The 19,352-nt window shown below is 37.6% G+C and overlaps 1 protein-coding gene and 1 pseudogene across 1 annotated transcript; both read right to left on the reverse strand.

Annotated features, from left to right (window-relative positions):
* Positions 1 to 3,209: 3,209 nt before the first annotated feature.
* On the reverse strand, positions 3,210 to 13,137 carry LOC142606528 (uncharacterized; annotated as a pseudogene).
* Positions 13,138 to 16,027: 2,890 nt separating this feature from the next.
* LOC142606611 (uncharacterized) lies at positions 16,028 to 19,144 on the reverse strand. Its single transcript, XM_075777927.1, has 3 exons — positions 18,300 to 19,144; positions 16,620 to 17,159; positions 16,028 to 16,161 (listed from the first exon to the last, which is right to left on the reverse strand). The coding sequence occupies exons 1-3, from the start codon at positions 19,122 to 19,124 to the stop codon at positions 16,063 to 16,065; spliced, it is 1,464 nt and encodes a 487-aa protein (XP_075634042.1). The 5' UTR covers positions 19,125 to 19,144; the 3' UTR covers positions 16,028 to 16,062.
* Positions 19,145 to 19,352: the final 208 nt, after the last annotated feature.

The following is a 19,352-nucleotide window of genomic DNA, read 5'->3' on the forward strand; positions in this document are numbered from 1 at the left end:
AATTAATTGAATATAGAAAATCTATTTCTATTTTTTTATGAAATGATACAAGAAGTCCATTTGATGTTACAGTCAAGCTATTACTTCATACTTCATGCAAGCCCTATATGTGACTTTTGTTACATTTGCTCCAGCCCTATATTCAATGTCACGACAGTCTCTTCCACCTGCCTGGAAAGTAGTAAATATACAATAACCAACGTCAGAATAGTGTAATCCCTTTCTTTCTTTCTTTTTTTCTTTTTACATATATATATATATATATATATATATATATATATATATATATATATATATATAAAAGATAGAAATTATACTCTAGCCTAATCTAAGTATATATGTATGTGAAGGTCCCTTTTGGAGACTTAGACCCTGGCCTCTATCCCTTACATCTTACAAGCACTTATAGTTGTGGAGTGACTATCGCGCCAAAGGTGAACAATGGTAGAATAGTGTAATCCTTGACAAAGTAACCAATAATTAATAGGAATTAAAGTGGATGGAAGCTCTACATGTATAAATGCTTGTGGGGTGTGGGGGGCAAGGGCCGAAGTTCAAGTCTCTAGGAGGGAGCTTCACACACATATACACTTAGATTAGGCTAGAGTAGAAATTCTATCTTGTATCAAAAAAATAAAAAATAAAAAATAATACCAATGTAAAGGAATTAATGTTAATTATTATATAGTCAATGGGACACCAATCACAATTATTACCACATTAATTTATAAGTCTTTTATAGTAAAGTTGGTTGTAGCAGTAGCATTATCTCAACATAATTACCAATTTAAACTTTTGATAAGATGGTAATTAATTTAATGTCAATGGATGCTTATATATGAACATAAACATTTCTCAAATTAATAAGCTGGTATAGTAAAATTTAAAATGAAAGCACACTCACCTCCATGCATGTTGATGCTGGTGAAAACATTTTAATTTTAGTTATGGGATCAGCAGAATGATTACCAACAAATGAACACGTTGGTAAACCACGAGGCCATGCCCTAACATACGTTGTAATAATTTGGTCTCCTTCTATATGCTCTGTAGAATCAAAGAAAAGCAAGTAAGGAGCTTCACAAGGATTGATGGAAGGCCACCTAGTGTTGAACATGTAGAGTGGTGGCCCTGAATTTCTCTTCCATGGCCTAAATGTCTCAAGGGGTCTCCATAAAATGCTCCGAGGGATTATATTTTCATAAATATAAGCTGAGTAGCCCCATGAGATAGAGAGAGGCCAGTTGCTTTGCCTATGATAGCATATGGATTGTTGAAGAAGGCGGGATTGGTCTATTTTCGCGGCCTTCATGAGATGGTTTATGGATTCAGAACGGTCCATGGAGGGGAAGATTGGGTCTATGGTGTCAATGTGGCGGAGAGAGAGGAAATGAGTCTAAGGGTGAGCTGATAGAAGGCCTGAGGTGTCATTGTGTAGATCAATCTGTAGTCAACAAATATTTAAAGGGCTTAGTTTGTGATTAAATAATCCACGAGACAATATCTTCTGTAATTTCCTGTGTCTTTTCATGCTATGTAATCGTCTACAACATTTTTCAAGTAGAGGCATTTTTAGCAGAGTTCTACAATTTGCCATAGAGTGCAACAAGGAAATTAGTAGAATTGGTTAATAGAATGTGCTTGGTGCATGCCTTATCAAAGAAAGAGCAACAAGAATTTCACGTGGTGCATAGGAAAAAAAAGAAGCAATTTTAATGTCTCATTGTAATTATATATATGAAAAGATTTTTTTTTTGAGACATATATGAAAAGATTTTAATTCAATAAAAAGTTATTAAATGGTATAATCTTAACAAAATAACTATACTAGATCTAACTTTAGTCTTTATATGGGTTCTATTATATGTGTTCCAATTCTTGTAATAAAAGTATAGTCTCACGTTTGAGGTTACTGTGATGGGTTTTAAGTTCTAAACTGTGGGGTACCTAATGATTATTTTGGTGGGAACGTGGCCTCTTATATATCAATTTGGCCACATTGTGAATCTTGAAAAGTATGAGAAACTTCAAAGGGTAAATACCAAGAAAGAATGGGTGCGGCGCACCGGGCTCATCCAGACGCGGCATCTGGCGTCGGACGTGCCGATTCGCCTCTTTTTTTTTTTATTCGCGCTAATTCGTGCCGATTCGGGCCAAAACCAGCTGATTCGCTCCGATTCAACTTGATTCTGGTGGAAACGGGAGCCGAAACGGCTAAAATGGGCCGCTAGCCACCATTCTTCTGCTTCATGTGGCCTTGTGAGAGAAGAAAAAAAGAAGAAGAAGAAGGAAGAAGAAGATGAGAACACACAAAGAAATGGTTAGAACTTAGAAGAGGTGAGTAAGAAGAATAAAGGTATATAATAAAAGAATATAAATTAAGTAGGCGAGAAAGTCAATTGTTTCTTGTGGGTGGGCTTGGGAATTGTTTCTTGAATTTTTTATATAAAAAATATTAAATTCACTATATAAAGATATTTTTAATAAATTTTTAATCGCTGCACCTGGCTACACTTTACGTTTTCAAACATTGCTGAATCCGCACCTGCACCCGCACTCAAATTCAGAAACGCACCCATGCTTCATAGGTAAATACTAGTACACACTGCCTATCCTAAACGTGATTCTGACCACAGTCAATTTTATTATTTCCAAAGTTTAGTAAAAAAAATTTTATTAGTAATTGCCAATTACTTTCAATTATCTAGCTGGTAGTTCTAAATGAACTTAAATTATTGTTTAACTTACGAAGTTTATTTTCTTTGAATAATGGTGAAGTTTATTATTATTTATTTCTATGTGCGATAATTATGTTCATAGGTCTTGACATTGAGCACATCCGAGAGATATATGCTCATAATAAAAGATTCTATTTTGTTGAGATTTTCTTAGTTTTGAGATTGCATGGTTCTTGTATGAAGAGAAACGTGTCATAGTCAGATAATGAAGGAAATTGATGTCTTTATTTAGTTTTCACCAATCTCCCATATATAAATATATATAAATTTTATTTTATGTAAGAAAAAGATAACATATAAATTCAGGTTTACTATGGTTCACATGACTCTTTTTTTTTTTTTTTTTGAGAAGGACATGACCTATTAATGAATCTATTTTATTTAAGGGTAGAAGTCCATTTGATGTTACAATCTAGGCCATTACTAAAAAAAAGTAATTGCCTGACTGTAACATCAAATGGACTTCTGCAGTCAGGCAATTACTTCATACTTCATGCAAGCCCGATACTTGACTTCCGTAACATTTGCTCCATCCATATATTCAATGTCACAGCAGTCTCTTCCTCCATCCTGCAGAGTAATAAACATACAATAAACAATATTAGAATTCAGATAATGTAATCCTTGACGAAATGTCCAATGTTCAAAAGGAATTATAGTGTATAGAAGATCTATATCTATTAAAACAATCAAAAGGAAATAATGTTACGTTAGTTCATCATTCTCATAATAATAATAAAAAGTTCATCCTTGTTACTGTAAATCTATCTGTTATATAGTTGATGTGACAATAATTGCAATTATTGTCACAGAAATTTCTAAGTATTTTATAGTAAAACTAGTTATAATTGTAGCATTTTCTCAACATAATTAGTTACCTAAGTTAATTTTTTGATAAGATGGTAGTAAAGTTCATATTAACATAAACATTACTCATAATTAATATAAGCTTGGTGGTGATGCAAAATGAATATTGAAGACTTAAAATGAAAGCACACTCACCTCCAAGCGTGTTGATGCTGGTGAAAACACTTTAATTTTAGTTATGGGATCAGCCAAATGATTTCCAGCAAATGAACAAGTTGGTAAACCACGAGGCCATGCTCTAACATACGTTGTAACAATTTGGTCTCCTTCTATATGCTCTATAGAATCAAAGAAAAACAAGTGAGGAGCTTCACAAGGATTGTCGAAAGGCCACCTAGTGTTGAACATGTAGAGTGGTGGTGTCCAACCTGCCACCCATGGCCTAAATGTCTCAAGGGGTCTCCATAAAATGCTCCGAGGAATTATATTTTCATAGATATAAGTTGAGTAGCCCCATGAGATAGAGAGAGACCAGGTGTTTTGTCTGTGGTAGCATATGGTTTGTTGAAGAAGGCGGGATTGGTCTGTTTTTGCAGCCTTCATGAGGTGGTTTATGGATTCAGAACGGTCCATGGAGGGGAAGATTGGGTCTATGGTGGAGAGAGAGGAAAGGAGTCTGAGGGTGAGCTGATAGAAGACCTGAGATGTCATTATGTAGATCAATCTGCAGTCAACAAATATTTAAAGGGCCTAGTTTGTGATTAAATAGTCCACAAGGCAATATCTTCTGTAATTGCATATGACTTTTCTATGTTAATGTAATAGTCTACAACATTTTTCAAATAGAGGAATTTTTAGTAGAGTTCTACAATTTTCCTTAGAGAGCAACAAGGAAAATTATAGAATTGGTTAACAGAATGTGCTTGGGCCTTGGTGCATGCCTTATCAAAGAAATAGCAAAAAGAATTTCACATGGTGCATAGGAAGAAAATGAAGCAATTTAATGTCTAATTTCAAAATATATATGAAAAAAAAATTATACTAGATGTAACTTAGTCTTGATTTAGGTTCTGTGAGATGCCGAAGACCCAAGAACCTGAGGACCTGAGGAAGGGAAGCTCGAGACGTAGTAAGCAAGGGAGAATAAAGGAATAAGGAAACTTACCCGAGGATACCCGAAGATGAAGTAGCATGGGCTTTGATGACATAGGGGACGCATTGCGAATAGCTAAATATGGCAGGATAACTTAGAAGGTTGCATTAAATGTCCGGCACCAACCTTTCTGGCCGCATTAATTAGAAAGTATCAACTTTGTCCGTTGCATTAATGTAGACGTGACCTGAACAATGCGGAATGCAAAGTTAGGACTTAGCTCCATTACCGACGGACAGGTGTCAGGGGAAGAAGCTTAATAGATTGCAAGGTGTAGGGCTGAGATGATAGGAGCCAAGAATATAAATAGGAACCGGAAGATACAAAGAGGGGACTTTTTTTTTGTTGTTGAACCCTCTCTACCAAATATATTGTATTCGGATCTTTAGTCCAGGAGCTAGCCGAGATATTCAAGGCTGGTTTATGATTTTTTGGTCCTTACAATTGGCGCCATCTGTGGGAACAACAACGTGCGACTTTCTGTTTAGAAGTAGATGGCTGAGGCATATCCAGAAAGAGAGGAATCAGTGAGTTCACGAAGCAGGGAAGTAACCGTAAGTCTCCAGCAAGGAATAGGAAAGGGACATACCTCAGGGGTGGTGGAAGCACATTATAGTGTTCAGGGGGCTGAGCAACGATCACCAACTGAAGGGCAGATGTCTCGTGATGATGTATTGCAACAAATGCAATCTGAGATAGCTTACTTACGCAAGTGCTTGGATAGTAGAAAACGGGGAAGGAAGAGTTATGCTTGTTCTTCCAATGACAGTTCGGAAGCAAACCTTAGAGGAAATGAGCCCCCAGTATTTGAGCCTTTGCGCAGTGTGACCCGTGTCAGCACGTCTTCGGGTGTTAGGACAAAGAAGCAGAAGGAGACGGAGATGCCAGGTAATGATGGGATATATCATGATAATGGAGGTGATGCAATAGGAAAGGCCCTGAGGCAAATTGCCAAATCTCCTTTTGTGACCAGGATAAATAGGGCAAAGCTACCTCGTAGGTTTTCTCAACCCATTTTTACTATGTATAATGGGAGGACTGACCCTGTAGAACACATCAGTCATTTTAACCAAAAGATGGCCGTTTACTCGAATAATGAGGCACTGATGTGCAGAGTTTTTCCCTCCAGTTTGGGGCCCGTAGCCATGAGGTGGTTTGATGCTCTGGCAGAAGGTTCCCTGAAGTCTTTTGAGGAGTTGACTAGGGCATTTGGAGCAAGGTTCATAACTTGTAGTAGGATTCCAAAACCCTTGGATGCTCTACTGTCTATGTCTATGAGGGAAGGCGAAACACTCAAAACCTACTCTGATCGATATTGGGAAATGTATAATGAAATTGATGGAGATGTGGAGAATGTGGCCGTGAGAACCTTCAAGGTGGGGCTTCCCACGGAGCACGGGTTAAGGAAGTCCTTGACAATGAAGGCCGCGGTAGATATGCGCTAGCTCATGGACCGAATAGATAAGTATAAACGGGTAGAGGAAGACCAGATGCAAAGCAAAGGAAAAATGAAAGTGTATCTGGAGAGGAAAGACCTTCGGGGAGGGGGATTCCAAGGTAGCCGGCCTAAACGAGACTTTTCAAGCCACCCGATGACTGCCGAAACTCCTTTGATTAATTCATTATTCAAGGAACCCGTGCATCACATATTGGAGAAAATTCGGCATGAACCATATTTTAGGCCACCCAATAAAATGAGTGGAGATGCATCCATGAGGAATCAAAACCTCCATTGCCATTATCATCAGGACAAGGGACACACCACGGAGGATTGCCGGACATTACGCGATCATCTGAATCAATTGGTTAAAACGGGGAAGATCAATCACTTATTGGCTAAACCGGACGGGAAAGGGGGATAACAGGGCACTCGAAAATTTGGGGGTCATGCTCCTCAACCATCTCTAGGCATCATTAACGTCATTCTGGCACAGCCGAGAGGAGAATTCGGGAAACCTTCTCGGGTCATGACCGTTCAAAACGGTTTTGGAAGCGAAGTCATGGAGGAAAACAATCAAATAGTTAAAAGAATGAGGTTCTCGGCGACGTTGGTATAGTGATTTTTCGATGAAGATAAAGAGGGCACGTATCAACCTCACGATAACACATTGGTGGTAACGGTTCGTATCGGGGGGTATGATGTGAGACGAGTCTTGGTGGATGATGGAAGTGGTGCAGAAATCATGTATCCTGATCTATTCAATGGGTTAAAGTTGAGAGAAGAAGATTTGGAAAAATATGACTCCCCGTTGGTAGGCTTTGATGGAAAACAGGTAATTCCACGAGGAATGATTAAGTTACCTGTGCAGGTGGAAGGTTCTGAAGTACAGGTTAACTTCATAGTTGTTATGGCATACTCACCGTACACGGCCATTTTGGCCAGGCCTTGGCTCCATGCAATGGAGGCAGTTTCATCTACTTTGCACGTAATGGTGAAGTATCCTATGCGAGGAAATGTGGGAGTACTGTATGGTAGTCAGATGGTAGCCAGGCAATGTCTAACGTTTGCCACTATTCGAACAGGTCAAGGTTCATTGGCTGGGGAGGTTCTGGAGACATCATAGCAATTAAAGGTAATTGCTCGGGAAATCGGTGAAGTTGAGGATGGAGGTTCTGCCGAAGAGATAGACAAAGTATTCATAGGGGAAGATAAAGAGAAATATTTTCAAGTGGGATCAAAGTTATCAATACGGGAAAAGAAGGAGCTGGTTCAATTCTTGCAGGATAACATTGATGTTTTTGCATGGACGACCTATGACGTCCCGGGGATTGATCCAGAAGTCATTTGCCACCATTTGAATGTTAATCCCCATGCTACGCCACGAAAGCAACCTCCTCGGCGTGCGTCACAAGAGCATGCAGAGGCAGTTAAGGAGGAGGTTAGCAAGCTAAAGCAAGCTGGGGCAATCAAGGAGATTTTTTATCCTGAGTGGCTGGCCAACACTGTAGTGGTAAAAAAGAAAAATGGCAAATGGAGAGTTTGTATTGACTTTACAGATCTAAATAAGGCATGTCCTAAGGACCCCTTCCCTATACCCAGAATTGATCAATTGGTGGACGCAACTATTGGGCATCCCCGAATGAGTTTCTTGGATGCATTCCAAGGTTATCATCAGATCCCTTTGTCACTAAATGATCAGGAGAAGACGGCTTTTCGTGCCCCTAATGGCAATTACCATTACCGAGTGATGCCTTTTGGTCTTAAGAATGCAGGATCCACTTTCCAACGGATGGTGACTAGAATGTTTGATTCGCAGTTGGGGCGTAATATGGAAGCCTATATCGATGATATGGTAATTAAAAGTAAAAAGACGGGAGACCATTTGAAGGATTTACATGAGACCTTCTCAGTTTTAAGAAAGTACAAGTTATGCTTGAATGCATCAAAGTGCTCTTTTAGAGTGGGCTCGGGAAAGTTTCTAGGGTATATGATAACTCATCGGGGAATTGAAGTGAATCCCGACCAAATCAAGGCCATCTTAGGCCTGCATCCTCCTCGGAATCCTAAAGAAGTGCAGAAACTAGCTGGTATGGTTGCAGCATTGAATAAGTTCATATCCCGGTCCGTAGACAGGTGTCGTCCCTTTTATCGTCTTTTGCACAAGTGGAAAGATTTCCGGTGGACTAATGAGTGTAACTTGGCTTTTGAGGATTTAAAGCAATACTTGACTAAACCCCCGATATTATCAAGACCAGAAAAGGAAGAAGTGTTGTATGCTTATCTAGCCGTTACAAATCACGCTGTAAGTCTCGTCTTGATACGGAATGATGATGGGGTTCAAAAACCAATATATTATGTCAGCAAGTCCTTACAGGAAGCAGAACAACGATATCTACCTTTAGAGAAAGCTCTTCTTGTCGTGGTACATGCAACGAGGAAATTGCCCCATTACTTTCAAGCTCACACCGTAGTGGTACTCACCCAGTTGCCCCTACAGGCTATTATGAGGAAATCGGATTACACGGGTTGTGTGGCCAAGTGGGGAACCAAGCTTGGAGCCTATGATGTCAAATATATGCCTCGGACAGCTATCAAATGGCAAATTCTTGCCGATTTCGTGGCCGAGTTCACAGAAGGTCAGATCAGCCAAGAAGATACCATGGTGACAGTGATGACTATCGGGATGGGAAACGTCACTCCTTGGGAAGTCTATACGGATGGGGCGTCAAATCGAAAGGGAGCCGGGGTTGGAGTTGTGTTAATTACACTCGAAAAGTTAGTTATCAAAAAATCATTGAGGCTGGGATTCTCAGCCACTAATAATGAGGCTGAATATGAAGCTCTCTTGGTGGGCGCCCAAATGGTTAAACACTTGGGAGGGAAGATAGTGAAGTTGTATTGTGATTCCAGACTAGTGGTAGGGCAAGTTAATGGAGAGTTTGAGGCAAGAGATGGAAGAATGAAGAGTTATCTTGAACGAGTCAAAGGGGTGTTAAGTTTGTTTGAAAGTTTCCAAGTACAACAAGTCCCAAGAGGACAGAACGGTCATGCTGATTCATTAGCAATGTTAGCCACATCACTGGGCTCAAAATTACCACGGATGGTCATAGTTGAGGATTTACTAACCCCTAGCCTGACAAGCATCTCGGCGGTAAGGGTTCACACTATTCGTGTGGGCCCAAGCTGGATGGACCCAATCATAGATTTCTTGCAACAAGGAGTACTACCTGAAGATGGAACAGCGGCCGGGAAGGTACGAAGAAGTGCTCCCCGTTACTGGCTGTCAGAGGAGCAGAAGCTCTATAGGCGCTCCTACGCAGGGCCGTATTTGCTCTGTGTACATCTTGAGGCTGTGGAACCCTTGTTGGAAGAATTGCATGAAGGAGTATATGGGAGCCATACCGGAGGAAGATCGTTAGCTCACAGAGCCATGACTCAAGGGTATTGGTGGCCGAACATGCAGAAAACTTCTCAAGAGTATGCCAAGAAATGTGATCAGTGTCAGAGATATACGCCAAACATTCATCAACCAGGAGGTACTTTAAATCCATTGTCCAGCCCATGGCCCTTTGCTAAGTGGGGTTTAGATATCGTTGGACCCTTTCCTCGAGCAGTTGGTAATAAGAGGTGGCTCATTGTCGACACAGATTATTTCACGAAGTGGGTAGAAGCCGAACCGTTAGCTAACATTAGGGATGTGGATGCAAAGAAATTCATTTGGAAGAATATCATAACTCGCTTTGGAGTCCCCCACACCTTGATTTTTGACAACGGGCTTCAATTTGATAGCAAGGCTTTCCGACGGTACTGTGCAGGGATGGGAATAAGAAATGGATATTCAACACCAGCCTATCCTCAAGGAAATGGTCAGGCCGAAGCAACAAATAAGGTCATCTTGGCTGGGTTGAAGAAGCGTTTGGATGACGCTAAAGGATGCTGGGTAGAAGAATTGCCTCATGTATTATGGGCCTATCGCACTATGCCCCGAAGATTGACAGGCGAGACACCATTTTCAATGACGTATGGTATGGAAGCTATAATACCCTTAGAATCGGGTTTTCCCACCCTGAAATCCGACCAGTATGACGATATGAGTAACCGTGACAGGATGCATGATTGTTTGAATACTATTGAGGAAAGAAGAGAAGTAGCCAGTGTGAAGATGGGTAGCTATCAGCAGAAACTCAAACAGACATACGACAAGGGAGTCAGGTCCAGGCCCTTAGTACCAGGTGATTTGGTGCTGAGAAAAGTAGTAAGGACAGCAAGAAATCCAGCTTGGGGAAAATTGGGACCTAATTGGGCTGTTGTGAGGTGCCGAAGACCTAAGAACCTGAGGACCCGAGGAAGGGAAGCTCGAGACGTAGTAAGCAAGGGAGAATAAAGGAATAAAGAAACTTACCCGAGGATACCCGAAGATGAAGTAGCATGGGCTTTGATGACATAGGGGACGCATTGCGAATAGCTGAATATGGCAGGATAACTTAGAAGGTTGCATTAAATGTCCGGCACCAACCTTTCTGGCCGCATTAATTAGAAAGTATCAACTTTATCCGTTGCATTAATGTAGACGTGACCTGAACAGTGCGGAACGTAAAGTTAGGACTTAGCTCCATTACCGACGGACAGGTGTCGGGGGAAGAAACTTAATAGATTGCAAGGTGTAGGGCTGAGATGATAGGAGCCAAGAATATAAATAGGAACCGGAAGATACAGAGAGGGGACTTTTTTTTTTTGTTGAACCCTCTCTACCAAATATATTGTATTCGGATCTTTAGTCCAGGAGCTAGCCGAGATATTCAAGGCTGGTTTATGATTTTTTTGGTCCTTACAGGTTCTATTATATGTGTTCCAATTCTTGTAATAAAAGCATTTTCTCAACCAAAAAGAAAACAAAACTCTTGAAAGCGAAATTGCCATGATTTTTGCTTCCCAAAAAAACATTACTTTTGCAATACTACCATAAAAGAGCTTTAAGTTTTAACCAAAAAAAGAAAAAGAAAAAAGACACAGCTTCCAGCCCCATAGAGTGTTTTTTTGGAAAAAGAAAAAAAGAAAAAAAGATGCCTAATAGAAAATTGATAATAGGTTTTAAGCATATAAAATTCTTTTGCAATCTATTAGAAAAAGTTGATGTGATGGTACGACCTAGGATGATGTAGAGATCATTGGGCCTGGACTCCCAATTGTTTTGGGTATAGTTCACAATGGAAGGTCCCAAGGAGAGTTTGGTTGGTAAATGGTGGTTGACAATGGTTGTGAGGTCAGTTTTAACGTTACTCTAGCTGTCTGATGATGATCTTAGACGACCAAGGCAACCCTTAAATATCCCGAACTAAATCACTTCTCAAATACTAGTTGAAAATTTCTCTCTTTTCTCTTATGTTTCTCTTCCCTAAATATGTTCCAAACCCCTCTTCTTCCTTGCATCTTTTCTTTTGTACTCTCTCATTAATAGGTTCGTAATGATGAGAGAATATTTTACCGGTATGTGGGCCCCACCATTAGCAATATTTGGGTGGACTTTTGGGTCTAAGCTATTGTTCTAACGTGTCCAATCTTATGTCAGGGGTAGGCCTCATGACTTTGCCATTGTAATGATCTCCTAGTAACTTAAATATGTTATTGAGTGTCATGCTCGGATGGCGGGCTCCCCCAAGGTGTTATCCATCGTCTGCACTATTTTCCTTTCTCAGCTAGTAACAGAGGTTGACAAAGGTCCCAACATGGTCACTTGTTTACTTATGTGACAATTTAGCTTGCTCCCCTGCTTGTGAGCTGGGTTATGGGTCTATAGGTTTGTGGGTCTTGGGCCAATTCCAACTTAGGCTGAACTTTATCCTCCTATATAGGACTTTTTAAGAAAGTTCTGAATTTATTATTCATACATTTAAAAATCCAAAATTTTAAAACACTATTCATTATAATTTGTCAAAAGTTAAAACTCTTTTTCGTTTAAAGCATTTTGTTTCAAAAAACTCTACAAGACCACAAAAAAATAAATAAATAAATACTGCGGCTAAAGCTCTATCCTGTTCCTTCCTACTGCAATACCACGGTGGTGAAACCCTTTGTTCCGAGTTAGAGCAAACTTAAACTAAAGAAGTCGCAATCACCAAATGGACACACACACACACATAGTAGCCAGCTTAAACTAAAGAAGTTGCAATTACCTGGTGAAACCCTTTGTTCTGAGTTAAAGCAACTCCTAAATCAGCCAAACATGAGTGTAACAAAAAATCACTGGCATACGTGTCTGGATATCTCTCTATACAATCGTCTAACTTTGTTGCCAATGCTTCTGCTAGAGGGTAACTCAAAGCATACCCTCCTCCACCAAATGCCATATCAAATGAGAAATCAAAGTTGGACTTGACACCCTCTGAATTGGACCCAATATAGTAGGGTTTAGTATGGTCATATTTTGCTAGTACCTCCACTAAATTATCTACCATAACTACAGTATCATCATCACCCTTTACATACCATCTCAAATCTTTGTCTCCTTGTCTAAGTGCTTCGATGATTGTACGTAAAAGTCGGACTTGAATCGGCCACAATATTTTTGGAAACACTTTCAATTTGGTGATATCTTCGTTGACACGAAAAGGAGGCGAAGTTGAAGGCCAAGGTTGGAACTCTTCAGTGGGAGGTCTATCTAGGAAAAGATATCCCCTTGTCACATTTGGTCTCCACCATGCTTCAATGTATGATTTTCTGTGCTTCCATGCTTTCATTGAACCAACTATGCCAAAAACAATGTGACTAATATTGGTTTTAGTAGAATTAGTACTAACAATGGGGCTTGAGGTTGGCCATTTTTGATTTATGGTTGATAAGAGGTCAGAAGGTCGGTAATTAGGAGGGTTAAACAAAAAAGTGTAGAACAAAAACAGGATTAGGCCTGAAATAGCTAGAGACTTGCATAGAGTTCCAAGAGATAAAGGGGTGGGATTTTGTTGAATGGTGCTCAAGTTGAAAGAAATTGTAGAAGACATTGTGAATGTGAAGGATGGAATGTTGTAAATGGGAGAATTCAAATGAAGAATTTTTAAAGGGAAGCAAATCTAGGAACGTTTTGGAATTAAAGAGTTTTGTGTAAGTCTAGCAACTTTTTGAGGCCATGATTCTTGTTTATGGCTTAGGGCATACGTTAAATGCATGGTCCAGGCAGGATTTTAAGGAGAAGTCCTCACATTTTTCATGCTAGTTGTTAAGCCAGCGGTTACATGTATGGTAGTACTAAAAAAGTAAAATTCCAAGTTTTCTAGCCTACCTTTATATGTGAAAGGAGGTTATCCTAATGGCGATTTCATTTTACAAAAATATGTTAATTATATTTATATGAACAAACCTCAGTCATTTTATTTTTAACTTGAGGTGGTTTAGTGACTAACTAGTATTATTTTCGTACGATACACAACTTGATGAAGATTCATATGTAAACTTTAAAAAAAATATTAAAAAAATAGTAGGAATAAATTATAAAATAAGTCAATAATTTTAATCAAAACAATTGCTTTAAGCTCTAATTGTTTAGAGTTTGGACTTTAATTTGAGGAAATATATCATAACAAATAATATAAAATTAATTCACTAATTAGTTGTTCTTAAAATGTTAATAATAGACTTTTTAGTTGGAGTAGAACCTCACACTCTTGGTGCGATGGTCACTCCATAAGTATAAGTGCTTCTAGGGTGTGGGAGGTAAGGGTCGGGGTTCAACTCTACAGAAGGGAGCTTCACACATATATACACTTAGATTAGGCTAGACCAGAAATTCTATCTTGTACAAAAAAAAATAAAATAAAATAATAATGCCACAGTCAGTCTGTCACCACCATAATTTATTTTGAGCTTGGGTCTTTTGGGTATTGGGTCACCCAAAAGGCTTAGGCTTTTAATTATTTAAATCTTTTTAATTCTATCTTGTATAAAAAAAAAAGTCAAAAAGTTTTTATTTTTTTATTTTTAGAAAGAATACGTGGGTTGTTGTATGAGATTTAAGTTAAAAAAATTTTATAATAGACATTTAGTTTGAATATAATTTTAATTTGTTGAAGTTTAAGTGTATTAAATTAATTTACTAATTAGTTGCTCTTAAAATATTGATAATAGACTTTATGTTGTAGTAGAAGTCAAAACGTGGGGTTTTCTTTTAGAAAGAAATTCTGGGTTATTGTTTAAGATTAAATAGTTGTTAAATATTATCCTTTAGTTAGAGGAAATATGTCCTACCATATATATATATATATATATATATATATATATATATATATATAATTTACTAATTTGTGAGCGTAATCACTTGGCACAACCACAACGTCTAAGCTCAACTTTTATTATATATCATATGATTTCGAAAAATCATATAATAAATTATGAAACAGGTAACCATATATGACTATAAAAGAGTATTTTGAAATTCAACTTAGTTTTTTTGAAGTAGGATTTTGATATATGACTTTATCGGTTATTAATACATTTACTTTGGCAGTGTAAACGCCGGCCTAGCAGCTATGTATAGCATGAAAATTAAGTACAAACTATAGAATAAACCCTTTTCACATGCTATAGTTGTTAAACCGGCAGTTCACTAAAAAGGTAGGCTACAAAATTTTTATGGTTCATTAATGATCAAAAGAGAGACCAATTAAAGCTGAGATTACTTGAAAAGTTACTAAAAGCCTCGTAGGCTCGTAGCTCAACTAATTGGTGCCAACTTTTTCTTTATAATATTTAGAGTGCAAATTTTATCTCTTAGAGTATTCATATTCTAAAAGCAGAAACAAAGCTACCTCAAAACCCAATTTATCTCCCTCTCAACCAAACCTTTCAGCAACCCATCTCCCTTGGTAAGCCCACCGAACCACCAACAACTTCCCATGGCAGAGCCACTGCCGCCCATACATCAATACTGCAAACAGATTCCAAATGTTTTCCTTTAAAACTTAGGATATCTATAATTTTGAAAATTTACTTTCTTTGACTTTAATAAATGCCACTCAACCTTTCATCCAATACTTTTTCTTGTCTGTTTGTATTATATAGTGGAAATTCCGAAATAGTACACAATATTAACTGGTACCAAAATACAAATTTTGTATGTATTATATAGCAGAATTATGGTTGCTAATTATATTGACTTCAGCCCCTTCAAAATAAAATCCCTCCAGCCACAATGGAATACTCAACTCCAACTTTCATAATTTGATTAGTCATCTTTAATTCCCCATGAACCAACCACTTTTATTTTATAATTCTAGCTTAATAGCAGAGAAGCTCCCATTAATCATAGTTAAAATAGGAACCTTGCTAAAGGTTCAAATATTCAGTGTCAATGTTCTTAACAATTATGGACTAGAAAGAGTTGCACTCATCAATGTAACATGCAGAGTCCCAGAGATGTTGGTGCTTACAGGACACAAATCATTCCAATCTCAGAACTTTTATTTATTTTTGTTCGGGAATGAGATTCAATATTATATAAAATAACAAATTAAAGCTTTCGATTAGTACTCCCACATTGTGTTTGTGCATCGCTCTCTAGGAACATAATGAAGGAAATGGATGCTTTTATTTAGTTTCCACAAATCTCTCATATACATATATGTTTTTTTTTTTTAGACAGAATTACAATATGCTGCTAAACTCGCAGCTCGAACCATTTCCCGTCTAGACCCCCAAGCACTTTGTACATGTGAGGTGTCAATTCAGCTACAAGGCTTTTGGTTGATTTTACATATATATATATATATATATATATATATATATAAATGAAAAAGATTACATATAAATTCGTCTGCTATGGTACACGACTTATTAATATTATTTATTAGGGTGGTGTTTATTATACACCCCCTCTCTGAAAACTTGTGTATTAATTTATTAAGTAAATTGTAGAAGTCCATTTGATGTTACTGTCAAGCAATTACTTCATATTTCATGCAAGCCCTATATTTGACTTCCGTAACATTTGCTCCATCCATATATTCAATGTCACAGCAGTCTCTTCCTCCGGCCTGCGAAGTAATAAGCATACAATAAACAATATTATTATATTAGAATTCAGATAGTGTAATCCTTGACGAAGGATCCAATGATCAAAAGGAATTAAAGTATATAGATGTACATCTATTAAACGAATCAAAAGGAATTAATGCTTAGTTCATCATTTTCATATATTTTTTTTAAAAAGTCATCATTGCTACTGTAAATTGATTTGTTATAGAGTTGATGTGACACTAATCACAATTATAGTCACATGAATTTGTAAGGATTTTATAGTAAAATTGGTAATAGTTATCCCATTTTCTCAACATAATTAGTTACCTAAGTTAATGTTTTGATAAGATGTTAGTAAAGCTTGTACTAACATAAACATTTCTCATAATCATTCTATAAAAAAAAACATTTCTCATAATAAGCTTGGTAGTGATGCAAAACAAATATTAATGGCTTAAAATGAAAGCACACTCACCTCCAAGTGTGTTGATGCTGGCGAAAACACTTTAATTTTAGTTATGGGATCAGCAGAATGATTACCAGTAAATGAACAAGCTGGTAAACCACGAGGCCATGCTCTAACATATGTTGTAACAATTTGGTCTCCTTCTATATGCTCTATAGAATCAAAGAAAAGCAAGTGAGGAGCTTCACAAGGATTGTTGGAAGGCAACCTAGTGTTGAACATGTAGAGTGGTGGCCTTGAATTTCTCATCCATGGCCTAAATGTCTCAAGTGGTCTCCATAAAATGCTCCGAGGGATTATATTTTCATAAATATAAGCTGAGTAGCCCCATGAGATAGAGAGAGACCAGTTGCTTTGCCTGTGATAGCATATGGTTTGTTGAAGAAGGCGGGACTGGTCTATTTTTGCGGCCTTCATGAGGTGGTTTATGGATTCAGATCGGTCCATGGAGGGGAAGATTGGGTCTATGGTGTCAATGTGGTGGAGAGAGAGGATAGGAGTCTGAGGGTGAGCTGATAGAAGACCTGAGATGTCATTGTGTAGATCAATCTGCAGTCAACAAATATTTAGAGAGCTTACTTTGTGATTAAATAATCCACGAGACAATATCTTCTACAATTTCCTATGTCTTTTCATGCTATAATCGTCTACAGCATTTTTTAGGTAGAGGCATTTTTAGCAGAGTTCTACAACTTGCCGTAGAGTGCAACAAGGAAATTAGTAGAATTGGTTAACAGAATGTGCTTGGTGCATGCCTTATCAAAGAAAGAGCAAAAAGAATTTCACATAGTGCATAGGAAGAAAATGAAGCAATTTTAATGTCTGATCATTTTAATTATATATATGAAAAAATTTTAATCCAATAAAAATTTATTAAATGGTATAATCTTAACAAATAATTATACTAGATCCAACTTTAGTCTTGATGTGGGTTCTATTATATGTGTTCCAATTCTTGTAATAAAAGTATATTCTCAGAAAATAAAAAATAAAAAATCTTGAAAGCAAAACTGCCATGATTTTATTTTTTGGGTGAATGAACTGACATGGTTTTTGCTTCCCAAAAAAAGGTACTTTTGCAATAGTAAGCTTTAGCAATAAAATAAAAGAGCTTTCAGCCCCATGAGGTGTTTTTTTTTTTTTTTTGGGGGGGGGGGGGGGGGGGGGGGGTTGTTGGGGGTTTAGAAAATAGAAAAGAGCTTTTAAGCACATAAAATTTTTAGTAGTTCCTAAGGTTTCATGATATTCATGAGATCTTGAGCTCGAAATCTCTAATCAGCATCTTGGAGTAAACCCCATATGATTCCCTCTTGTAATAACTTGGTGTATGTTGGACGGGGGAACTCCCTACACTCAAAGGAATAATCAGATACTTAAAGAGATTTGGACTTTAGTCACCTTCATTTTTTTTTAATAAAAAATAAAAAAGTAGAAATATAGAACTTTATTAGAAAGCTCAAATTTTATTATTCATACATTTAAAAATCCAAAGTTTCAAATCACTATTCATTATAATTTTTAAACGTTAAAAAGTCTTTTTAGTTGAAGCACTTTATTGCAAAAACTCTACAGGACTACAAAAAAGCCCTACGGTTGAAGCTATCCTATTTCTTCCTAGAGCAATAGATGCAACACCACCAAATGGACACATATATAGTAACCAACTTAAACTAAAGAAGTTGCAATTACCTGGTGAAACCCTTTGTCGTGAGTTAGAGCAACTCCTAAATCAGCTAAACATGAGTGTAACCAAAAATCCTCGCTATTAATGTATGAATATCTCTCTATACAATCGTCTAACTTTGTTGCCAATGCTTCTGCTAGAGGGTAACTCAAAGCATACCCTCCTCCACCAAATGCCATATCAAATGAGAAATCAAAGTTTGACTTGACACCCTCTGAATTGGACCCAATATAGTAGGGTTTAGTATGGTCATATTTTGCTAGTACCTCCACTAAATTATCTACCATAACTACAGTATCATCATCACCCTTTACATACCATCTCAAATCTTTGTCTCCTTGTCTAAGTGCTTCGATGATTGTACGTAAAAGTCTGACTTGAATCGGCCACAATATTTTTGGAAACACTTTCAATTTTCTGAGATCTTCGCTGACACGAAAAGGAGGCGAAGTTGAAGGCCAAGGTTGGAACTCTTCAGTAGGAGGTCTATCTAGGAAAAGATATCCCCTTGTCACATTTGGTCTCCACCATGCTTCAATGTATGATTTTCTGTGCTTCCATGCTTTCATTGAACCACATATGCCAAAAACAATGTGACTAATATTGGTTTTAGTAGAATTAGTACTAATAATGGGGCTTGAGGTTGGCCATTTTTGATTTATGGTTGATAAGAGGTCAGAAGGTCGGTAATTAGGAGGGTTAAACAAAAAAGTGTAGAACAAAAACAGGATTAGGCCTGAAATAGCTAGAGACTTGCATAGAGTTCCAAGAGATAAAGGGGTGGGATTTTGTTGAATGGTGCTCAAGTTGAAAGAAATTGTAGAAGACATTGTGAATGTGAAGGATGGAATGTTGTAAATGGGAGAATTCAAATGAAGAATTTTTAAAGGGAAGCAAATCTAGGAACGTTTTGGAATTAAAGAGTTTTGTGTAAGTCTAGCAACTTTTTGAGGCCATGATTCTTGTTTATGGCTTAGGGCATACGTTCAATGCATGGTCCAGGCAGGATTTTAAGGAGAAGTCCTCACATTTTTCATGCTAGTTGTTAAGCCAGCGGT

Source organism: Castanea sativa, chromosome 8 (assembly GCF_040712315.1).
Source record: "Castanea sativa cultivar Marrone di Chiusa Pesio chromosome 8, ASM4071231v1".
NCBI classification, from domain to species: Eukaryota; Viridiplantae; Streptophyta; class Magnoliopsida; order Fagales; family Fagaceae; genus Castanea; species Castanea sativa.